At 49.7% G+C, this 22,204-nt stretch overlaps 1 protein-coding gene across 3 annotated transcripts in view; it reads left to right on the plus strand.

Annotated features, from left to right (window-relative positions):
• LOC144727556 (uncharacterized) overlaps positions 1–22,204 on the plus strand; it is a 39,209-nt gene that overhangs the window by 2,373 nt on the left and 14,632 nt on the right. The window contains exons 2-5 of one of the 3 annotated variants that reach the window (XM_078606439.1): positions 2,020–2,965; positions 6,461–6,626; positions 11,251–11,450; positions 16,151–16,326. In XM_078606439.1, the coding sequence (XP_078462565.1) occupies positions 2,020–2,965; positions 6,461–6,626; positions 11,251–11,450; positions 16,151–16,326 (1,488 nt within the window). Of the gene's footprint in view, positions 1–2,001; positions 2,966–6,460; positions 6,627–11,250; positions 11,451–16,150; positions 16,327–22,204 lie in introns of all 3 variants that reach the window. The other 2 variants (XM_078606437.1, XM_078606438.1) reach the window with 2 other exon arrangements.

The raw sequence follows: 22,204 nt of genomic DNA on the forward strand, positions 1-22,204 counted from the left end.
TGATGAATACAATTGCAGGCAGTGGTTGAGTGAAAATGTGCACGTTTCTAGTAAGGAGACTGAGTGTGCCTTTGAGCGAGAACCATTCGTTTCTTCGGGTTCGCCTGTGTATTTCAATCACGTGGAGTTTTGCTTGAGTCAGAGTCGCGGGCATAATGGGATCAGTGAACGCATTAGGGGTACGTCCGACTTCCACTTTCTCAGCTTGCGAGGTTTTTTTGTATTCGACTGTAACTGCTAATCGCTTTCACTCGTAATATCAATTTCCTCTTGGTAAAGTCACATTTACATGCTTCCTGTTTCTTGTTCACAACTACCTCAATGCTTTCAATGGGATCCAATGCCATAACCATTTGCATACAATAATGGGGGGGGGGGGGGGTCCAATCTGTTAGAAATAGTAAACTCACTGTCTTCTTTCTCTCGTATGGAATTTGAGCGGGCAAGCCATCATCACGACATTAGGGGCCACCTGATGTTCCCCACTGCAATACGTGTATTTAATCTACTGCACAATTCCTGGTGGTTTTTAATGCACCATTACTAAAAAATAACACTTCACGCAATTCAAGTCTGGGTGAACGTGTGGCAGTATCTGTCACCGAACCATCATCATCATAATAACCATCAATAATAATAATGACCATGATCAAAATAATCGTGCAATTTGTAATGTGCAACAATTTCGCGAAACAGAGAGTCACTGCGCGATCGCAAACTCCTCGGGAGGCGCGGGGAACAGGCTGCCGAATAAGTGCGGCCACTTCAGCGGGCTCCTAAACGTAGACGTTGGGAGTTGTGGAATACTTGGTACGTGCGTCGGCACAAAGTTCCAAATGAGCGGAGCAGGCCAGGGAGAATCTCCGCTCGGCCAGGTCGATCGACAGAGACGATCTGTTGGATTGGGCTTTGCGTAATGCTGCGTTTAGCAAGAATCTACGGGAGTAAACGAGGACATAACATCATCATAATGGCATTGATGACGATAGCGGAGACATTTCAGTCAAGTGCAAATTTAAGGGACTGCATTTTCAATGGTGAACGGACATTCACCATTGCTAATCCACTGCTGGATGAGGGCCTCGCACCGTGCTGGTTGTGGGGATTATTTGACCATACCTCACCATGATGGTCAGTGCAGGTTGTTGATGGAGATGGATTTTCCACCACTTTTCTCAGTTGTCTAGCTTGTAGCTCCACAGCTTTTAATCACCGGCCATGCATGGTGAGCAATCATACAAACACGATCCAGGATCTGAGCTTCCAAGATATGAGATCAGATGCATCTGGGAGATTTGATCAAAGGCACGGTGAAAAAGCAAACATTAAACCAACATGAACTCACAACCTTTGCCATTAATATTGCCTCATTATAGACAATATACCTTTGGCTGATGTTTTGGGCAGTGTCCATTAAACGGCGTAGAGAGAGAGGGCAGAAAGATCACACCTTCACACCGCTGACTTCAAGAACTGTTGATTATTTTGGTGGCTTATAATTTTCCACATTTCCAATGATTCAATACATGTAAAGTGCAATCTATGAAAATAACTTCGTAAATCTCTCTGCCCAAAACCATAAATCCATTTTTTTTGTGACACAAAGCCATCCCAGAAGGTCCGCCAGAAATATGATGAACAGCTTAAAACTCAAGAGCAGTCACGTGGGGCTTGGGTAGAAGACGTCGCTGGGGGAGATGATAACCGATGGTCAAAATAATGATGGAGGGGCAGCTAATCAATGAAATATGTCCCAGAGGATGTCCGTTGGGGAGATGAAGCGAGGGGATCAGTTCATGTGCAGGTGCTATCCGTATTATTTCATCGCCCAATCGTGAGAAAGAGTGATGATGGTTTTGAGAGGCCTTCATCCGGCAGCAAACGGATAATCGCTGACAAATGATGAATTGCTGTGGCAATGATTTCTCATAATCCATACAGTTGTGACGGCTGGCATTTTTGTTGTTGTTGTCGTTGTTGTTGTCGTTGTTGTCGTGTCAGATGTAAACTTCTCGGCAGGATATTTCGCAGCTCAGCACGACTGCAGCCAAGCCGCATTCGGTCCCGGCTACCTCATGGCCGGTGGCCAGAAAGCCGCGGCGGGAGGGAACGGGAGCGGCGCTCCGTACCCCTCCCCGTTCAGCTACGACGCCGGCGGCGGCGGCGGCCTCTTCAAGTGCCCCAAAATCCACATCACGCCCGGCGAGCAGGTGGACCCGAGGGTCCTGGCCTACGACTCCTCGTTCCTGTCCCACCGGGACTCCCCGCACAGCCTCAGCCCGACGCGCAGCCTCTCCCCGCACAGTTGCCACTCGGATAGCTCCCAGGGGGGCGATCGATACGTCCACGAGGTGGACGACGTCGAGCAGGAGATCGTGCCCAGCACCGAGAGGATCAACCTGCTCCCCTCGCCCTGCGGCAACGAGGGCGGCTGCCCGCCCGAGGCGCGCCACACGCGGCCAGGGTCGCCGTGCAAGAGGCGCTACCCGGAGTCGATGGAGCGCGACGAACGGGAAGACGGAGACAGCGTCGGTGGCGACTTGGCGATGGCGTTCGCCGTGGATCGCCACCACTACCAGCAGCAGCAGCTGCAGCAGCAGCACCCTCACCACCACCACCCTCACTACCAGCACCTATACCACTACCAGCAGCAGCAGCAACAGCAGCAGCAGCACCACGCGCGTTCACGATCGTTGTCCCCCAAGCGCACGCAGGGACTGGCCCCGGGCCTCGGGTGCCCCTACAACCTCACGCGCAGCACGGAGCTGCTGCACCACGCGTCGTCCTACCAGCACGACGGCAGTGGCCACGACTCCCCGAGGGCCAGGAAGGAGGCTCGGCCCTCTGTGGGAGGGCGTCACTACGACTCGCTGCTCTACCACGGGCTCGGCAATCACCGTCTCGCGGTGCCGCCCGTCGTCAGCATGCAGCCGGCAGACATGTGCACCCACAGCCCCTTCCTTAGGTACAGACATGTGCACCCACAGCCCCTTCCTTAGGTACGGACATGTGCACCCACAGCCCCTTCCTTAGGTACAGACATGTGCACCCACAGCCCCTTCCTTAGGTACAGACATGTGCACCCACAGCCCCTTCCTTAGGTACGTACCCCCCCCCCCCAGCCGGTGACCTCGACGTTTTATCTTCGCTGAATGTGTACGTAGCCAACCGCGCTAATCGGAGGTCACCTGTCCGAGTAGTAGGGTTGTACGTATGTGTGTGTGTGTTGAAACTTCTTTCGCACCGTACGTAGCCAACAACGATAATCGGAGTTGTGGGGGAAGGATAAACAAATGTAAAACAAGGAGCAATTCTAAAGAAATGTGTTTAAAATCTAGATGAAGGTAAAAGTGCAGCCCCGCTCACACCACTGCTGGCTGAAGGGTCTCCACTCGAAGAAGCTTCAGAAAGCCCCTCTTGTCTACAGGGTTTGATATCCGACTATTTTTCGATAGAGTCGTACTGATGGCTTGTACATTTTATTTTAAACTATTGGCTGTTTTCTCCCGGGCATTAGCATCTCATTTAAGTGGTTGTGTTCCAGCACAACTGTTTTTTTTTTATTTTAGAGTGCTCAACAATTGAGTGAGCCGTTTCAAAAGGTACACAAACTCAAAGCGCGTTCACAGCCACGTTAGTGTCGGGTTATTCGTAGTTTGAGCATGGCACACCATAGCACATAATACAAACAAATATCCGTATAGACATATGTTGTTGCTGGTGACGTCACCACGGCGCTCGTGCCATGCTAGGTGCACTGAGGCCACGTGATCTGTCCAAGTCCCGCTGGCAGGAGGTCGCCGAACAGACCCGGGTGCCGTGGGTTGACTGAGATACAAAAGCAAAGATCACCCGCATGGCATTAACAGGCTGTTGGGGCAAGTGCTGTGAGCGAACACCTGACTGGCAGATGCACCAGCTGCGCTCCCCGCTGTGCCCACACCACGGCACCGGATGCTGCAGCGCACACAGCCGTGCAGATTGTAAACATTTATTACTCTAGGAACTTAACCTTCCGGAAAACAGTACATTACATAGAGTAGTGTTTTGCTTTTATTTATTTTTTCCAAAAGACTTGTCAACATGGTACATGTGCATATATTATAATCACAGTATAATTACAGTTCAATCCAGTTATAATAAACTTTAAGAGCAATTCGTTATTTCAATGAAGCCAATTATGTAAATTATGTATTTTCATTGCATTTAAATTAAGCCATTATGAACACAACATGAATTTCGTTATAACGAGGTCATTTAAATGAGATTCTACCGCTCGCATATACAACGCGCAGCTCTTCCATCAATCCACTGCTGGATGAGGGCCTTCCCATGCCGTGCGAGCCGTGGGTGTTAATTGACCATACTTCAGCACGCTGATCAGCGTGTGTCGGTGAAGACAGGAGGCATGGATATAGCAGCATACAATTGCAAAAAAGAAGCAGTTGATATGATGCAACAGCCCTTAGCTGGACACAACATCGCCCTGCAGCCCGATAGCAACCTGCTTGTGCGTGGGTGTGCGTGTGGACATAGCTGCAGGAACCTCCCCACCCCCACCTCTGTGCCACTGAATGTGGGACTTTTACAATTCGACTGAAACTGCGCCAGAGTGAGTAATCCGCCACCAGCGGTTGGCCCTGCGTTCATCTCGGGAGGCATCACACTGCATTGACATGTCCATGCGTCGGGCCCCCGCTGATGTACACATTATTATTGTGATGTACACATTATTATTATTATTACAATAATATCACAAATTCCCTCGAGATGAAACGTCTCGCTTGCAAGGGGGCACCGGCTGTCAGCTGACACGTACGCAGCAAACACTTTGTGGCATGCATTCAAACATGTTTAATTCCTCCACTTGATGACAACTAAAGGATTGCGATGCATTTATTATTTATTGTGACGTATATAGACATTTGATGCGTATAAAGAGATCGGTGGTACAGCGGTTAACAATGCACTCTATGGACCCGGTGACCCTGAGATCCATTCCTGGACACGGCTAACATCGGCGGCGAGTCGCATCTAGGCCAGTCTTTAGGCACTAGAGCTGAACGATTTGGGGGAAAATATCTAATTGCGATTTTTCTGAAAGATATTGCGATTTGATTTGTCAAGCTTCAGTTAAATATTCACTGTGTAATAGATTTCAAACATGTGATGGAGCATTACCACATGATACCATCAAAATATGAACTGCTCTCTATATTCTAATTCAAGGATGAGAACTTAAAATACATGAATTGATTTCAACATGTATTTATTAAAATGTTTTCATTGAAATATAACAATCAGACATAGAACAATTGTTACGTTAAATAAATAAAGTTATAATAAAAAAAACAATTCCAATAAGAAAGTAAGAGGACTTTTCAAGTCGCGACAAATCGCAGCTTTTGCGATTTGCCAATCGTATTGTTTCAAATTGCGATTTCGATTTGAAATCGATTAATCGTTCAGCCCAATTAGGTACCCCCCTTCACCAACCCGCACTGACCAGCACAGTGAAGTATGGTCAAACCAACCCCAATGACCAACACGGTATGGGGAGGCCTTCATCCAGCAAAGTATTGACAAAGGGCTGCTAATCGTATTGTTTTACTACTGTACTCTTTGTTTCTGTGAACATTAAAAAAATGGTGAATCAACCATTAGGATTTAGTGCACATTCCTGCTTAATCTAGTATGAAGTCCCCTTTTCAGCCCTTAATTCCATTTCCTGAGCACGTTCATTAATTCAATCCACAGATAAATTGGCATTCAAAACCCACACAATTTTCTGGACTGTGATCTTCAGCAAACAATATCCTCGGCTGAATTGTGTACGTACGAAATTGATCATGGGCTGGATACAGTTCCGTGTTTTTCATTCAAATTTAAAGGGAATTGTGCACATGAAATCCCCACCAATTACAGACTATGCTGCCAGAATTGAGTGCAGAAATGCTGCAAGGTGGATCGTCAGCACTGGAACCCAGCTGAATGAGCTATATGACAGATAAAGACAGCGTTTATTACAATGCATTATGGAATGTGTATACAATAATTATTGTACATCTACTGATATTGAACTCTAACTCATTCGGACACAAAATCATCATCATCTTTCACATGCCTCTATACATTGCAACATCTACATGTAGATCGTGAATATAACGGATCATCATCATCAGCAGCAGCATCCATCTATTTCCTTCATCATCATCATCTATTATTATTATTATCATCACCATCGTAGTCTTGCAAATGTGTACATCATCATCATCCATGCACAAGTGGGTATTGTGTCATCCGCATACAGATATGAAATATAACTTCATCATTACACACCAAATATTATGACCATCATCACCATCATCATAATCAGAGACCCATTTCCCCGAGTCTAAGCAAGCGCCGACGCTGCTGCTGCTGCCGCCACCGCTGACAGCGCGTGCCCCCTGTGCCCCAGCAGGAGCGACGTGTACCCGCCGCTCGACTGGCCCCTACCGAGCCAGTCGGGCTCCTACGACCTCCGTCTGGAGTCCCAGCCGCGTTCTCACCACAGGGCCCACTACGAGACGGAGGGCAGCCGCGGGGCCGTCAAGGCCCAGGAGGGCAGCCACATCAGGGTCAAGGTACGCGCACGGGCACACCCGCGACTCGACTCGCAGCCCTGGCGGGGGCGGAGCGAAGTTGGCACGGGCTCTGACACAGTCTGTTGTCTTGTAACGCGAATTAGATGTAACGTGATGTATTAGGGAACACATCTTTTTTTATAACGCGGATGCGAATTGGATACACCGCGATGGAGCGAACGGAACTGCGTGGCGGGATGCTGCTGGATGCTTCTAGATACAACCCACGCGCCTCAGTGTTTGTTCAGCATGAGTAAGCATCTCACGTGTTATCGTGGACTGTGCTTTACCCATATATTATACATTATGTATTCTAAGGCGATTTTTCCATAATGCGGTGTTCTTAAGGAACGCAACTACCGCGTTATGAGACAACAGACTGTACTCAATATATTTCTTTGTCTGGGTCGCTGGTAGGCGAGAGTTGGTGGCAAATGAACTGGTAGCCACATCCAGAGCGATGGGCTATAAGAGGTGTGGCGCGCTGGGTCGTGTAGATGTTTTTAGAGTCATTGATTTGGACAGACCCGGCTGAATTTAAACCCTATGGTATGCACCATGCTCATAGCCCTAGCAATAACATGTTACGAAACCACTGGAGCTTTGCACTATTAATTCTAAATTCAAAACTCATTTCTTCAGAACTGCTTTTGTGTTTAGCTTGTTGTCCTTTCCCCGCACCTCTGATTTGCACGATTGGCTAAATACAGTTTTGAAAAATGTTTAACATACACACGTCATTTTCAATTCAACAACAACAACGTACAATGGTGGGCATGAGAATTGGTCTAATGAGTGAAATGGGGCCTCCATGTCCAATTTCCCCAAATTTTTGTAGCCCAGTGCCTGGGCAACCTCTGGTTCTTTCATCGCCTGCACACTCGGTAGCATCACCACTGTGCCCGAGTATCAGTGCCTAACTTTCAGAAAACGTTTCCACACCCGGCAAGACCGCATCCAGGATAACCTTCGCCTCGGATGCGGCTACCAAGTCACATGCCGACACGCCAGTCTACTGGGTACCTGGGACAATATTCAGCGAAATGAAACGAAGCCCTGCCTAGCGTGGCGCCACAGCAGACTTAACAGCGTGCTATTCGAAGAGCTCGCTACGTGCGCTCAGTGCGCGTTCGTGACGGACTGGACTCGGAAGGTTTGCGCGACACCAAAATGTTCATGCTTGAGGACAAAGAGAAGAAACGGTTTCGGCAGGTGACTTTCACCTGGGTCTAAAACGACGCGGCGGGGGGCTGCGGGTCAGGTGCGCAGCGGAAGGGCGCGAGCGAACGCGTGCGCCCAGCTTGTCGCGGTTAAGTAGTTTTCCTTGTATTTTGGAAACTGTGGGTGGATGGGTTAAGAGGAGAAAGATGTTTCGCTGTTTGAAAAGCAACGCGTGGCGCCCGCTGCCTTCCTCATTTACGAGCAAAAGCAGATGGGGGGGGGGGTGAGTTTGTGGGGGAACAGCTGGGACACACGTGGAGAACAGAAGAGGTGGAGTACAGAACACACGGGCTGCAGGATGCGACGACCACCCCCCTGCTGTGTCCAGGCCCACAATGGCCACTGCACGTGTCCTCCTGTGGAGCCGTCGCTTCTAAACGCTGGCCAATAGGCAATAATGAGCGTGATTGTGATGTCGGGGGGGTGGGGCGTAAATCTCACGTGGGCAAAACGTTTCCGTGATGCCTCCTGGCTAGACGAGCCACTTGGCATTACTCACTTCTTATGGCTGTAATCTATACCATAACCAGCACTACATGGTCATACATTTCTCTGTTGATATATCGCAACGTTTTCCGAGCAGTGAGGTACAGACTTACTTCGTGCTGTGGGGACTGTAACTGTATTGTTTGTTCACAATGAAGTTTCTCCAAAGTTCACGACAGCCCCGTGAGAAGGGGTGCAGCGGTGGCGTGAAGTTGTGCGCGTGGCGCGATGAAGGCGGCGACCTGAGTTTCATTCCCGTCTGTGGCTAACATCAGCGGCGGGCGATGTGCTCTGAGCCCTTGCCCGGGGCCACCAAATGGCACTGATCGGTGCGGTGAAGTGCCGGCAAACGATCCCCGTGATTGACGCGGCGTGGGGGAAGCCTTCGTTCGGAAGCCGATGGACAAGAGGAGCGTGAATAATCATAATAATAATTATTATTATTACTAGAATGATCAATACTCTGTCGGGAACAAAGGTGTTTGGGAAGGTTTGGAAGCAGATGTGGGTCAAAGTCAACACGAAGCTGTGAAATTTCTATTGCAATAAATAACAATTGCTGCAACATATGAAATGGTAAAGGTCCTGACGGCAAAAAATGTTTGTTGGTAAAGAATGTAAATGCATAGTTAAGCGTCACAAGAGAAAACGGATTTCAAGAGTGCAACAGATTAAAATGTAGAATGAAATATGAAACCAAACAAGTTCATATTAACACAAACATTACACATTGACACAAAGGGAAAAGGATATTCAAGAATTCACAATTACGTACATGATATTTATATATACATGAATAATATTGTATATAGATACTTATCCGATAGCCTTGATCAAATGAATGTGCCAACATCTTGTACATTCGTTGAGCACAAGGCCTTTCAGCTGTGGGCTAAGAGCTCAGCAATAAACTACTGGGGCGTTTCTATGGCAGTCATTGCTGGTGTTTCTCCAAACTTGGCCGTGGACGCAGCTCACAGTCCGAACGATTCGGTGGGGATTCTGTCTTTCGCCACTAATTATCACGCAGCACACTCGCGTGATCACTCCCCCCCGAGACGCATTATCGTGAGGGGGGGGGGTCTGGGGTTGGGACTTTGCGTTCCCCGAACATTAGAGGCGGGCACGCAGACCACGAGGCCAACCCGGCCTTTCCTTAATGCACAGGAGACAAACAGTGCCGCGGTAACGGTGATGACGCAGCGGTCGGATAAAGCGACCGATTTGCACCTTGGGAATTGAGCGTGGCACTCGGGTGTCGTGCACAGAAGGTGGGTCGCAACGTCCGATTCGTATGCATGTACGGATGTTGAACTTCTTTCGCACCGTACTTAGTCAACCATGCTAGTCGGGGAAAGGCGACAAACTGAACACAAAAAGCAATTCTAAAGAAATGAGTTCGTCAATCTCGATGATTTCAAAGTGCATAGCTCCAGTGGCTTTCTAATATTGGCAGGGAGAGCTTTCCAGACGGCCGCATAAGCGCGTCTGAAGGCACGCGATGCGGTGACCGTCTTTGTTCGATGGCTGAGCCAAAAGCCGCTGACGCGAGGATGAGCGGAGTTTACTTGAAGGTTTATGCTCCTTGACTAGATCAGCAAGGTATTGTGGTGGCAAGCACGTCGTGTGTGGGATGAGTGCGACCTTATCATGGATTTGTTCGGCAACCTGGAAGCCAACGCAGCTCGGCGAGCACTGGACGGGCACTGCCATTATTGAAATATGTTCATCAAATCAATCAATCAATTGACTTATCGCCCTTACTCAATCTGCTGGGTGAATGCCTCTTCACGCCATCATGTTGATCATGGGAGTGTGTTTGACCATACTTCACCAGGACGGCGAGTGTGGGTTGGTGGCGAAGAGAGGGCAAGAACGGTTCTGAAATCACTCTCATGTTAAGCCGCGGCCCAATATCGAACTCAGGTCACCCACCGGATGAATCGCAGCAAGCGCTATCCACTGCGCCGCTGCACCCCTAGGTACACGTTTGTTCCGTGGCATTACCTGTGACGAACAATGAACAGACGTAGGTACACCTTGAGTTAGCTGCAAGCATCTGGTCCTCGCTCCACGAACAATGTTACTTGAATTTCCACCTATAAGATCAGCAAAAGCTGCTGATTAGCTCAATTTGAGATCAGTAGGGATCAAGGAGGGTTCCAGCCGGTGTCGACTCACGCCATTATGACCGCCATGGCCCCCACGGATGAGTGTCAACTGTTGAGCATCGTCTGGTGGCCAGTTAACAGAGGGGGTTGACAGCTGAACAGACGGACCCTTGCACCTGTGATCCAGTGGTACGTAGATTTCAAAGCATAGCAAAGCTGAGCGCTTGGATGGGTGACCAGCGTGCGTGAAACAGGTGTTATAGGCTCCTGCAGGGCTACGGTGTCGGCAAGGGAGGGCAATACAGTACAGCGACATTCATTGTATTGTACTATCCAATGACCATGTTCCCGCCCTTTACCAACCCGCACTGACCAGCGTGGTGAAGTATGATGAAAACCTCTCCCCGTCCCCCACGAGACCAACACAGAGCGCGGGGAGGCCTCCACTCGGGGAATCTCGAGAACGCCCCTCTGAAGGCTACTTTGGCCGCCTCTTCCACACTTGTCAGACATCTCGGAAGAGCTGGGACTACCCCCGCACTTTAACCCCACGCCGCACGCGACCTGACGATCGACGCTCCGTGGCGTTCTACCTCTTTATTCTGCTGGGTTGACAGAGGCTGGGGGTTCGGGGGGGGGGGAGGTGTGTGTAGGATTTATAAAACTCTCAGCCGGGAGATCGATTCGAGCCCGCGACCTCTCTGGATTGCAACTCTAAGCGCCGCAAGGCGAGCGCGCGCGACGATATTGATCCCCGACTGAAACCGCGAGACGCGATCGCCGCCCCCGCTCCGTGCCGCGCGCAGCTCTGCGGCTACAGCAAGACGCCGCTCATGCTGCAGCTCTTCATCGGCACGGCGGACGAGCGTCCGGTGCGGCCGCACCCCTTCTACCAGGTGCACCGCGTCACCGGCAAGACGGTGCTGACGCCGAGCCGTGAGCTTGTGCTGGGCGACACCAAGGTGCTGGACATCCCCATGCTGCCCGAGAACGGCATGCTCGCCACGTACGTTGTTCCTCCACCACACGTCGCACGCACACGCACACAAAGAACATCCCCCACCCCACCACCCCCCCCCCCCCCCCCGTATAGCGTTAACAGACTGTCAGGGGCAAGTGCTCAGTTGAACAAGTAGGCTTTCGCGACCAATATTATTCATAAGAAAGGTTTTTGGGTTAGATCGCGTAAGTACAAATGTTGTGTCGTAACCCTCCACCACCTGAGACTGCCAATTACTCAGGGATTTGTCACGTAAACAAAACGCCAATTAGTTACTACTTCAGCCCACGGTGTGTTGGAGTGTAAATCCATATATTTGACTTGAGTAAATGTGAATTAGTAAATCCCTTACTAATTGGCTGTGTCGGGTGGTGGAGGGTTACGACACATTTATACTTACGCGATCTAAACCAAACAACCTTTATTATGTGGCAAGTGCTGTTAGCGAGCACCAATGAGGGCCGGCACGGCACACGAGGGGGTGGGTCGCCAGCACCAAGCCCCACCGCCGTTGTCTCCCCAGTGGCGATGTTTACACACCGCACCGGGTACTCAGTTTAGGCTGAGTCGACTTTGGGGGAGGCCCGGGACCAGTTTGGACTATCGTCGCTGGTGTTGGCAGTGAGCGGGAAGAGAAACGCAGCGTAGCGCTAACCGCTACGCCACCGCTCCCCACACGCACGAAGGCACAGGCACTGTTTACCCCACTACACGCAGGCTGCCAATTGGCTATAAACTATTTTTATTTTACCCAGGCCCACTGAGCTATGCAGCTCTTTTTCAGAAGCGACCTGGCAGCCACAAATGATAGCTCAACGAAGTGGCTTATCGTCACGTGGACATTTATAGCAGCCAAAAGCTCTAAACTCGCGTTGATTCTAAATGTGGAGTGAAGAACCGGAGGACCGCCAGAGAAAAATCCACGCGACTAACCATCGTGCACTCGCTTATACTATGGTACATTTTTTTTACGGTATCAAAATAATGAAAAGGGAATAGGCTTCAACCTTACATTATTATCAAAGTACTTTGTTTGCATGTTTTACCACAAGCATGTGTGCTTAATGCAGACTTGATGCCTTGCAATAGGTGTCTATAATTAGGTGTTTGAACATCTTAACACCTCCTGTATCATTGCCGGAAAGGGTGAATGCTATAAAAAAAAAAAATTGTAAACCAATTTATACTGTTGGGTGAACACAGGCGGTGGCGTGGGATTTAAACTTTCCCCATCGTTACAATCGATGCGCCGGGAGATCGAACCGGTGGGGATCGCAATGCAGCGTGCGAACCGTCACGGCACGCCAGCATCCTTGAGCTTAAGCTGATGCATTTATGCGTTCGCTGCTAAGCAGCGCAGGGAATTCTGTAGGGTGTTCGTCGTTAGGCTCAAAATGCACATTTACAGCCCTCTTTGGCAATACCCCAGTCGAAGAGGATCTTTCCGCATCTGTGCGGGTTTTCTATAGGAGGATATCTTTTTTTTTAATCATACTTCGCCATGCTGGTCAGTGTGGGTCGAAGGCGGCGGGAGCCGACATGGAACCATAGAAATACGCAAAACAACGGACTTGGCGGTTATCGCCTCCCCCAGCCCGTCACGCGGCAGCCCAGAGCGGCCTCTCTGCGCTTGGCGGGTCTCCCATCCAAGCACCGTCAGCGCTCTGCCGGTGCTTAGCCGCCGATGGGATCGGGCGCATCCAGGCTCATTTGATCGCATGCAAGAGCCTCGCATGCAATGCATAATTGATGGGAAATATTTGCCATTTGGTTGGTTGGGCGTCCGCAAAGCTTGTTACAACTTTGGGCTTGTTGGGTCAACCCGTGGGGCTGGGATTTAGTGCCGGCGAGGTTGTTCCTTGCAGACGAGCCCGCCGTCGCGGCCCTTAACATTAAACACGATGTTCCACACCACACACACATATTGTAATTTTCCATATTATTCTCCCTCCCGTTTGTTTGAATAAAATGTCAGCAAGGCCAACACCGCCTTTGCAGAGAGGGCCTATTACACCCGTGCATGCAGGTCATGGGTGTCCGCGGTTGTTCGCGGGGCCCAGCGACAAAGCAACAAACTTCCCCCCCGCCCTACCCCTCCTTTGGGTGTTAGACAAAATGTCAAACATTACGACATAGGGGCACAACTCACTTCCAATATGTGTGCCCCCCACCCCCCCCGGGAGAACGTTGATCTTCATTGCCGACCTCCAGGACCAGCTAGGCGACCTGTATTGAGTGTGGTCGCAGCAGCAGCATGAGGGAACGTGACGGCACGGTGAGGGGGGGGGTATTCCATGCGGCGTGGGTTTTGTGTTGAGAAATATAAAGCGGGTGGCCAGAGTGAAAGTGGAAGTTGTGCACACGTACTGCTCCCCCCACACCCTCCGTGTCAATCCACTGCTGGATGAGTTGCCCAAAGTCGCGCATATCATGAGGGTTTACACCATTGGAACCTCATTTGCCAGTAAAAATATGATTATTGTTTTTTTACCCTTTTATCTGGCAACAAAACTGACACCTTTTTTACAAGGAGTCATGTTTGCATAGACCACAATACCTGCAGTCATAATGCAAACAAAAAACATAACTCTGATAATGTATGCACTGTCCTTGAAGTTGATTGGTCCACACCCGAGACAGCTGTCCTTAGAGCCTAGTCTCACATGGTGATGGACCAGATGAAGCCAAAAGGACAGTGCATACATTATCAGAGTTGTGTTTTTGTTTGCATTATGACTGCAGGTATTGTGGTCTATGCAAACATGACTCCTTGTAAAAAAGGTGTCAGTTTTGTTGCCAGATAAAAGGGTAAACTAACAATTATCATGAGGGTTATTTGAGCATAGTTCACCACGCTGGTCAGTCGGGGGTGGGGGGGTGGAATGTACGAATAGCATAGACGACGTGGGAGCATAGAAGTGCAGTACCGTAGATTGTGTTGTTTGCATTGCCCTCGGCTGCCCGTCACGTAGCGCCGGTCTCGCAGCTGCCTCGGACAATGAAGAGTGGTCGTCATCCATCAGCAAGCACTATCCAGGCCAGAGGCTGCGGAGATTCCGAGATCTGATGAGAATGAAACCCATTCCGGGTGGTCTGTTCAGTGGCATTGGGTGTTTGCATACATTTGTTCGGATGTCTGCGATTGTTTTTTTATGTTCTCACGTGCCACCCAAATGAGCCCTCCTGGGCTCTGTTGGTCAGGCCGTGTAATTCACCAACACACGTGCGTGTGTGCGTGTGCGTCACCCACCCCCTCGTGTGCCGTGCCGGCCTTCAAAAGTGATCGCTAACAGCACTTGCCCCAACAGTCTGTTTAAGGCTGTACGGGTGATATTGGTCTTTGTTTTGTGTTTGTGTCAGTGTGTGTGTTTGTGTTAGTATGTGTGTTAGTGTGTGCATCAGTGTACGTGTGTGTGCATCAGTGTACGTGTGTGTGCATAAGTGTACGTGTGTGTGTGTTTCAGTGTGTGTGTCAGTGTGTGTGTTAGTGTGTGTGTCAGTGTGTGTTTTAGTGTGGATCAGTGTGTGTGTCAGTGTGTGTGTCAGTGTGTGTGTCAGTGTGATGCTGGCCACCCACCCCCTCGTTCGTGTACCGTTCCGGCCTTCATAGGTGCTCGCTAACAGCACTTGCCCCTACAGTCTGTTAAGGCTATACGGGGGATCTTTGTCTTTGTCTTTATCAGTGTGTGTATCAGTGTGTGTGTTTGTGCCAGTGTGTGTGTCAGTGTGTGTGTCAGTGTACGTGTCAGTGTTTCAGCATGTGTTTGTTTGTGTCAATGTGTGTGTGTGTCCTAGTCTTGAAATGCCCCAGACCCTTTTGCACGTGAGGTTTGTTTTAATTGCATAAAGCCAAAATATACCACGTTTATCTCAAATGCACATGCTTTTGAAAAGAAAACCCAGTGAATATCTTATCATGATTGGGCGCCGCAACATCGCAGATTTGTGTTTTCAAATTGGGAACCTCAAGTCAACAGCACTATAGCACTTGAATTGCAATGCTACATACGCCAGTGAATACAATCAAAGTAGCAAACTACCCTGCGCCTTGAGCTAATACTCTCTCTCTCTCTCCTTGGTCGTGTTTATTAATCATAATGAATATGCTTTTCAGTAATCAGAACATTAATGACTTAGCCATATAATGGATGAATATGTTGTGAACAATTTGAAGATGCTTATTTATTCCATTACATCTTCAAAGCATCGATTGTTCAGGGCCGATTATTTATGTCCTTCCTCCATGCAACAAATTGTAGGAAAAATCGCGGTCGCAATTTTTCACCCGTTTAATTCTGGTGTCCTTTGACATATTTTTTTGCACCGTGCTCTCATTTGCAGGCTCTCGTTAGATTGTCCGCAAGACGCGACTCGTTTATAACACGACTAATCATCTCGAATTCATAACGCCAGCGACAGTCACCGTTGCTCTCTAATGACGAACAAACAGCAGCAAAAAAAAGTAACGACGACTGGCTCGCAACTTCGCTCGCCAAAAAAAACCGATGAATCTCAACGGCCCTCCACCTGGTTAAATAAAAGAACAGTGATGGAGTGCCGGCTCCCCCCGCTTTATTAATAACGCGCGGGGAGCAAAGAGTGTAACGGGCTTCCGAGACGGTGGCAGCAGCGTCCCCCCCCCCACACACACCCCCCGCTGCGCTTAACGAGCACGGCTCGCTCCGCGGGTTCCACTGCCGCCGCAGGATCGATTGCGCGGGCATCTTGAAGTTGCGCAACGCCGACATCGAGCTGCGCTCGGGCGAAACCGACGTGGGCCGCAAGAACACGCGCGTGCGCCTCGTGTTCCGCACCCACGTGCCCCAGGCCGGAGGAGCGGAGCCCGTGTCGCTGCAGGTCGCCTCCATCCCCATCGAGTGCTGTACGTGGTGACGCACGCACGCGCACACACACGCGCACGCACGCGCACGCACACACACGCGCACACGCACGCGCACACGCACGCACGCACACACACACACACGCACACACACGCACGCGCACGCACGCACGCACACACGCACGCACACACACACGCACACGCGCACGCACACACACACGCACACACACACACGCGCGCGAGAGCGAGCGAGAGAGAGCCGACACGATCGCGATGACAATCGCACGCAACGCCCCGGGGGATTTAATTTCACGCTGAATATCGTCCAAAATAATTGTGGTGGTGGTGGGTGGTTGGTGGTGGTGGGTGGTGACGCTGCGTTCGTTGGCGGCAGTGCACAAGGAAAAGTAGGAAAAGACAAACACGTTTGTCGATAACGTTGTCCTGACGAGGAAGACATGTATATTGGGTCACATTTTGGGCGATCTTCATATCAGAGAAATGTTATCTTTAGGGCAGTGTTCTTCATGGATGTGTTGATTTGTTTTCTACTTTGTCACCTGTCCTGGTTTTACGGTGATCATCTCCTTTTTGAGGCGTCCATCCTGGGTCACCTGTAACTATTCCAGGGACTTTAAAAGTCTCAGACTACTCATAATAACACATCCCTGTTTTATGTACAGGTACATTGGAGATGGCAACCGTAATATTGGATGTGGTGTTTTCTGGGACGTAAATATGTTTAAATTTTACCAGGTAAGGCCCACTGAGCTATGAAGCACTTTTTCAGAAGCGATCCGGCCACAAATGATAGCTCAACGAAGTGGCTTATCACGTTGAAATGTATAGCAGACAAATATACTCTAAAGGCGTGTTTTTAAATGTGGAGGGAAAAACTGGAGGACCTAGAGAAAAATCCACGCGACCACGATGAGAATATGCACACTCCAAATATGCAGGCGTCATGGTCGGGATCGAACCCACGACCTCCTCCATACCAGACCTGGACAGACCAAGCTGAATTTTAGCTCCCCCCCGCCCAAAATCCCCCCCCTCCCTCCAACATCTCCCCCCCACCAACATCCCCCCCCCCCCAACACCCCCCCCCCAACACCCCCCCCCCAACATCCCCCTGCCCCCATTTGCCACAGCACGCAGCTGCTCAACTTTGGTCAAACTACCTATAAACTTAATGGCCATTGAGCTGTTTTATTTTTTAACAAACGTGGGATTTAGTTTCGATTCTTTGCAATGCAACACCCTGACATATGCAAGTATGGGACTGATGTTTGCATTTTTTTCTTATCGCCGTACACATGTCAACAGTAGATGTGTGCATGACAAAGGCCTCTAGATTATTTTTATTGTTTTAAAACACGGACAAAGAATGGCGGTTCAAAGTTTCAAATTAGCAGCAGCCTATGCCGACTAAAACCTAAATATTGCTCATTCATGTCTAAAAAAAGGTTAAATATTAGGAAGTGTAATTAAATGAATTCCAAACTATAAAAAACTATTTTTAAAAATCCCATTATTTTGACATGAAATCTTAACCGAGCCCCATGACTCAACACACACCTGGAACTTATGTAAATATCCTTACCCAGTCGTGCTGCCAGTTTTCCACCACTGTACTGGAAGTGATGTGGGCATTTCATCTGTTCAATGTTGAGCATATAACCGTACGTTCATGAATGACGTTTTTTTAACAATATATATACATAGCCTTACACACTGTGCAAGTAAGTGCTGTTAGCCAGCACCTATTACATAGCCTTACACACTGTTACTGTTAAAGCAAGTGCTGTTAGCCAGCACCTATTAAATAGCCTTACACACTGTGAAAGTAAGTGCTGTAAGCCAGGAACTATTACTTAGCCTGACACACTGTTTAAAGCAAGTCCTGTTAGCCAAGACCTATTACATAGCCTTACACACTGTTACTGTTAAAGCAAGTGCTGTTAGCCAGCACCTATTAAATAGCCTTACACACTGTGAAAGTAAGTGCTGTAAGCCAGGAACTATTACTTAGCCTGACACACTGTTTAAAGCAAGTGCTGTTAGCCAAGACCTATTACATAGCCTCACACACTGTTACTGTGAAAGTAAGTGCTGTTCACCAGCACCTATGAAGGCCGCAACGGCGCACGAGAGGTGGTGTGACCACGACCACGCCGATCCACCTTTCTCACCCCCAGTGATGATGCTTACATCCTGTAAGAGGTACTCAATTAAGGCTGAGTGCACCTAGGGGAAGTCCAAAACCGGTGCAGAAATCACTCACCACTCACGTTAGCCATGGCTGGGAATCGAGTGCAGATCGCCAGGCACAGCGCACTAACCACAACACCACCACTTCCCACAAATACAAAGATCCCCCGTATTGCCTTAATAGACTGTTGGGGCAAGTGCTGTTAGCCAGCACCAATGAAGGCCGGCGCTGTGGCACACGAGGGGGTGGGTGGCCAGCACCACGGCTGGCCGCCTTTGTCTCCCCAGCGGCGATGTTTACACGCCACACAAGGTGCTCATTTGAGACCGACTCGATCTAGGGGAGGCCCGGGACCGGTTCAGATAATCGTCACTGGTGGTGGCCGTGAGCGGGAATCCAACACGGGTCGCCGGGTTCGGAACGCAGCGTAGCGCTAACCGTTACACCACCGCTCCCCGCAGTATGCTTCCCACACAACACGCGCGCACACACTCATATGCACGCACCAAATAATATCCCCGGCTGTGCTTGTGTATTCCAAGCGTAACGCCTCGCCGCATCTGCTAAAATCCAACCAGCAATGCATTACCCATCCATGCGCCTGTTTGCTATAGGTCAGGTTGTGCCTCTCAGTCACTCCAGCTGCCTTTCACACATTTCCCGGAACAGTTTGCACCTGCGGCGACCTGCTGCTGCTGCTGCTGGCTGCTCTGCTCTGCCACTCCCCGTATCCCCCATCCCCATCTCTCTCTCCGCGTGCTTCCAAATGGCACGGAGAGACCAGGAAGAGGAGGAGTGCCTCGCCACTGCACTGGCGGTTGCCGTCGTGCAGCTACAGTCGCGCACGCCTGATTTGTCGGAGTCAGATGGCCACGGATTACGGGCGAGATGTTAAAGACCTCGCCTGGTATACAGGAGGTCGTGACTTGGACCCCGACGCCTGTTTATGTGGAATTAGCATGTCTCTCTCCGCCGTGGTCGCGTGGATTTTTTTCACCGGGTCCTCTGGTTTTTTTCCCCCTCCACATTTAGGAACACGCGTTCAGAGCATGTGGCTGCTATACATTTCCACATGCATTAAGCACACATGCTTGTGATAAAACACGCAAAGTGCTTTGATAATTACGTGTGTAAGGTTAAAGCCTATTCTGCTTTCATCATTTTGATACCGCAAAAAAATTGTACCGCAGTATAAGTGAGTACACGGCGGTTAGTCGCGTTTATTTTTCTCCGGGTCCTCCGGTTTTTCACTCCACATTTAGAATCAATGTGCTTTTAGAGCTTTTGGCTGCTATAAATGTCCACGTGATGATAGGCCACTTCGTTGAGCTATCATTTGTGGCCAAGTCGCTTCTGTAAAAAAAGCCATATAGCAGCTCAGTGGGCCTTACCTGGTAAAATCAAAAATAAAATCGTTTGTTTTTGTTTATAGAATCTTTAGTTATAGAATCTTTATTCATCCTGGAGGAATCCGAAGAGCCACGAAGCTATTTTTCAAATATGTCCAGTCGGGGGGGGTCTGCAAGTTACAACAACTGTGTCCGTGGGGGACATTTGGAGGGGTCCAAATGTCCGTCAAACAATGAGGGCTTAATCATGAACTGGCTCTGTCGGGATTGGTGACCCGGCAAGCGATTCTTCACTCGACACACCACGACACACCACGACAACCACAGCACCTGGCGTTCTCTCGCCGTTGCTGTGGCTACTTTTCCCGTGCCACCTCGATGTCTCGCAGCGGCAATACTGTTGGCATGGTGCAATCACCTTTTTCTCCGGGTTCTCCGGTTTTTTCCCCCTCCACATTTACAATCAACATCGCGCGTTTAGAGTGTCTGGCTGCTCTAAATTCCCACGTGACGATGGGCCACTTCGTTGAGCTATCATTTGTGGCTGCCAGGTCGCTTCTGAAAGAGAGTTGCATAGCTCCTGGTGGGGCTTACCTGGTGAAAATACAAATTAAAAAAACACCCGCTTGGTTGACGGGTGACGCGCTTTCCTTCGGCACTGTTTACTCTTCAGCGCGCGGTGCGGCCGACTTGACGGTTGCACGCAGTGGCAAGGGCTGTTGGTCACAAGGATGACCGCAGAACAACGATTCCTCCGCAATGCATACTGGGCATGAGTTGCAGTTACATTCGGTGGGCACTATGAGCCGGGCGACCAGAGTTCGATTCAGTGGCGATATCTGAACCAGTTCGGGACAGCTTCACAAATCCGCAGTGACCAGCGAGTAAGTCAAAGAACCCCGACGATTGTTCACGCAGCAGTAGATTGACAAAGAGGGTGTAATATGCTTGTCGCTGAACAACATCAATATTTATAATTGGGCATGTGACGATGCATAGTAGCACATTATTGTGCCTATGAGAATAGCACGTTATTGTGCCTATGATAATGTATTGTTAATATATACAAATTGATGTATTTGAAAATGATATGTGTACGCCACATCTGGGCCAATGGAACGGACGAAACTATACAAACGAGAAATAATTCGCGGATTAAATCGCTCGGCCAAATTGTGACAATTGATCGAATCGTTGAAGCGGAATGACTGGGAGGATCGAAGTGGAGCAATTAATTGTGACATTATTATTTACGACATACTGCAGATACACACAATGCAAATGTCCATGATCTCTCTCCACTGCTGGGTGAAGGCCTCCCCCAAGCCGTCACCATTCCTCACACACGCGGATGCAGCAATCCATCTGGCTCCTGTCTTACCGATTCCATCTCCATGGGCTGGACAGACCCTCAGACACATTCTCTCATTTGGCTGCTTCTCCGACTTTCGTCTCGACCATCGGGGAGGATCCCTTCGAGGGACGTGGCCCCGACCCATCACTTAGCTGGCCGCGGGGGAGCGGTAGTGTAGTTGTTAGAGCGGTAGTGTAGTTGTTAGAGCGGTAGTGTAGTTGTTAGCGCGGTAGTGTAGTTGTTAGCGCGGTAGTGTAGTTGTTAGAGCGGTAGTGTAGTTGTTAGAGCGGTAGTGTAGTTGTTAGCGCGGTAGTGTAGTTGTTAGAGCGGTAGTGTAGTTGTTAGAGCGGTAGTGTAGTGTGGTTGTTAGCGCGCTGCACTACGAACCCGGTGACCCGAGTTAGATTCCCGCCGACGGCCAACGCCAGTGACGAATATCTGAACCCGTCTTGGGCCTCCCCTAGGTCGACTCAACCTCAAATGAGTACCTGGTGGAGATGTACAAAACATCGCCACTGGGGAAACAAAGGCGGTTGAGCATGGTGCTCGCCACCCACAACCCCCTTTGTGTACCGTTCCGGCCTTCATAGGTGCACGCGAACAGCACTTGCCCCAACAGTCTGTTCAGGCTATACGGGGGATCTTTGTCTTTTGACTTCCCCTACTAAAGCCCACAATCGATAGAAGATAGTAAGCTATAAAATAAATAATTACAAATGTGGTTGCAGGGGGGGGGGTAGCTGTTAATGGTTCTCACTGGGGTTCCTACAACCTTAGCGCCGCGTCTGAACGGAACTGCCTCTCGCTGTCAAGGGTGTTACAGTGCAGCCCCTCGTCAGCGCCGAGGGCTGGATGCACGCTATTCACCAATTTGTGTCGGCGTCAGCTATTCCACACGTCGCTTCTGCAAATCGCACGCAAACAAATGTTAGCGGGGAGCAAATGAACAAGTGTGGCGTCGCGATTCCGTGTGGCCACAAGGCGCAGCAGCAACGGGCGGCTCTC

Source organism: Lampetra planeri, chromosome 26, assembly GCF_965212315.1.
Source record: "Lampetra planeri chromosome 26, kcLamPlan1.2.h2, whole genome shotgun sequence".
Classification (NCBI taxonomy): domain Eukaryota; kingdom Metazoa; phylum Chordata; class Hyperoartia; order Petromyzontiformes; family Petromyzontidae; genus Lampetra; species Lampetra planeri.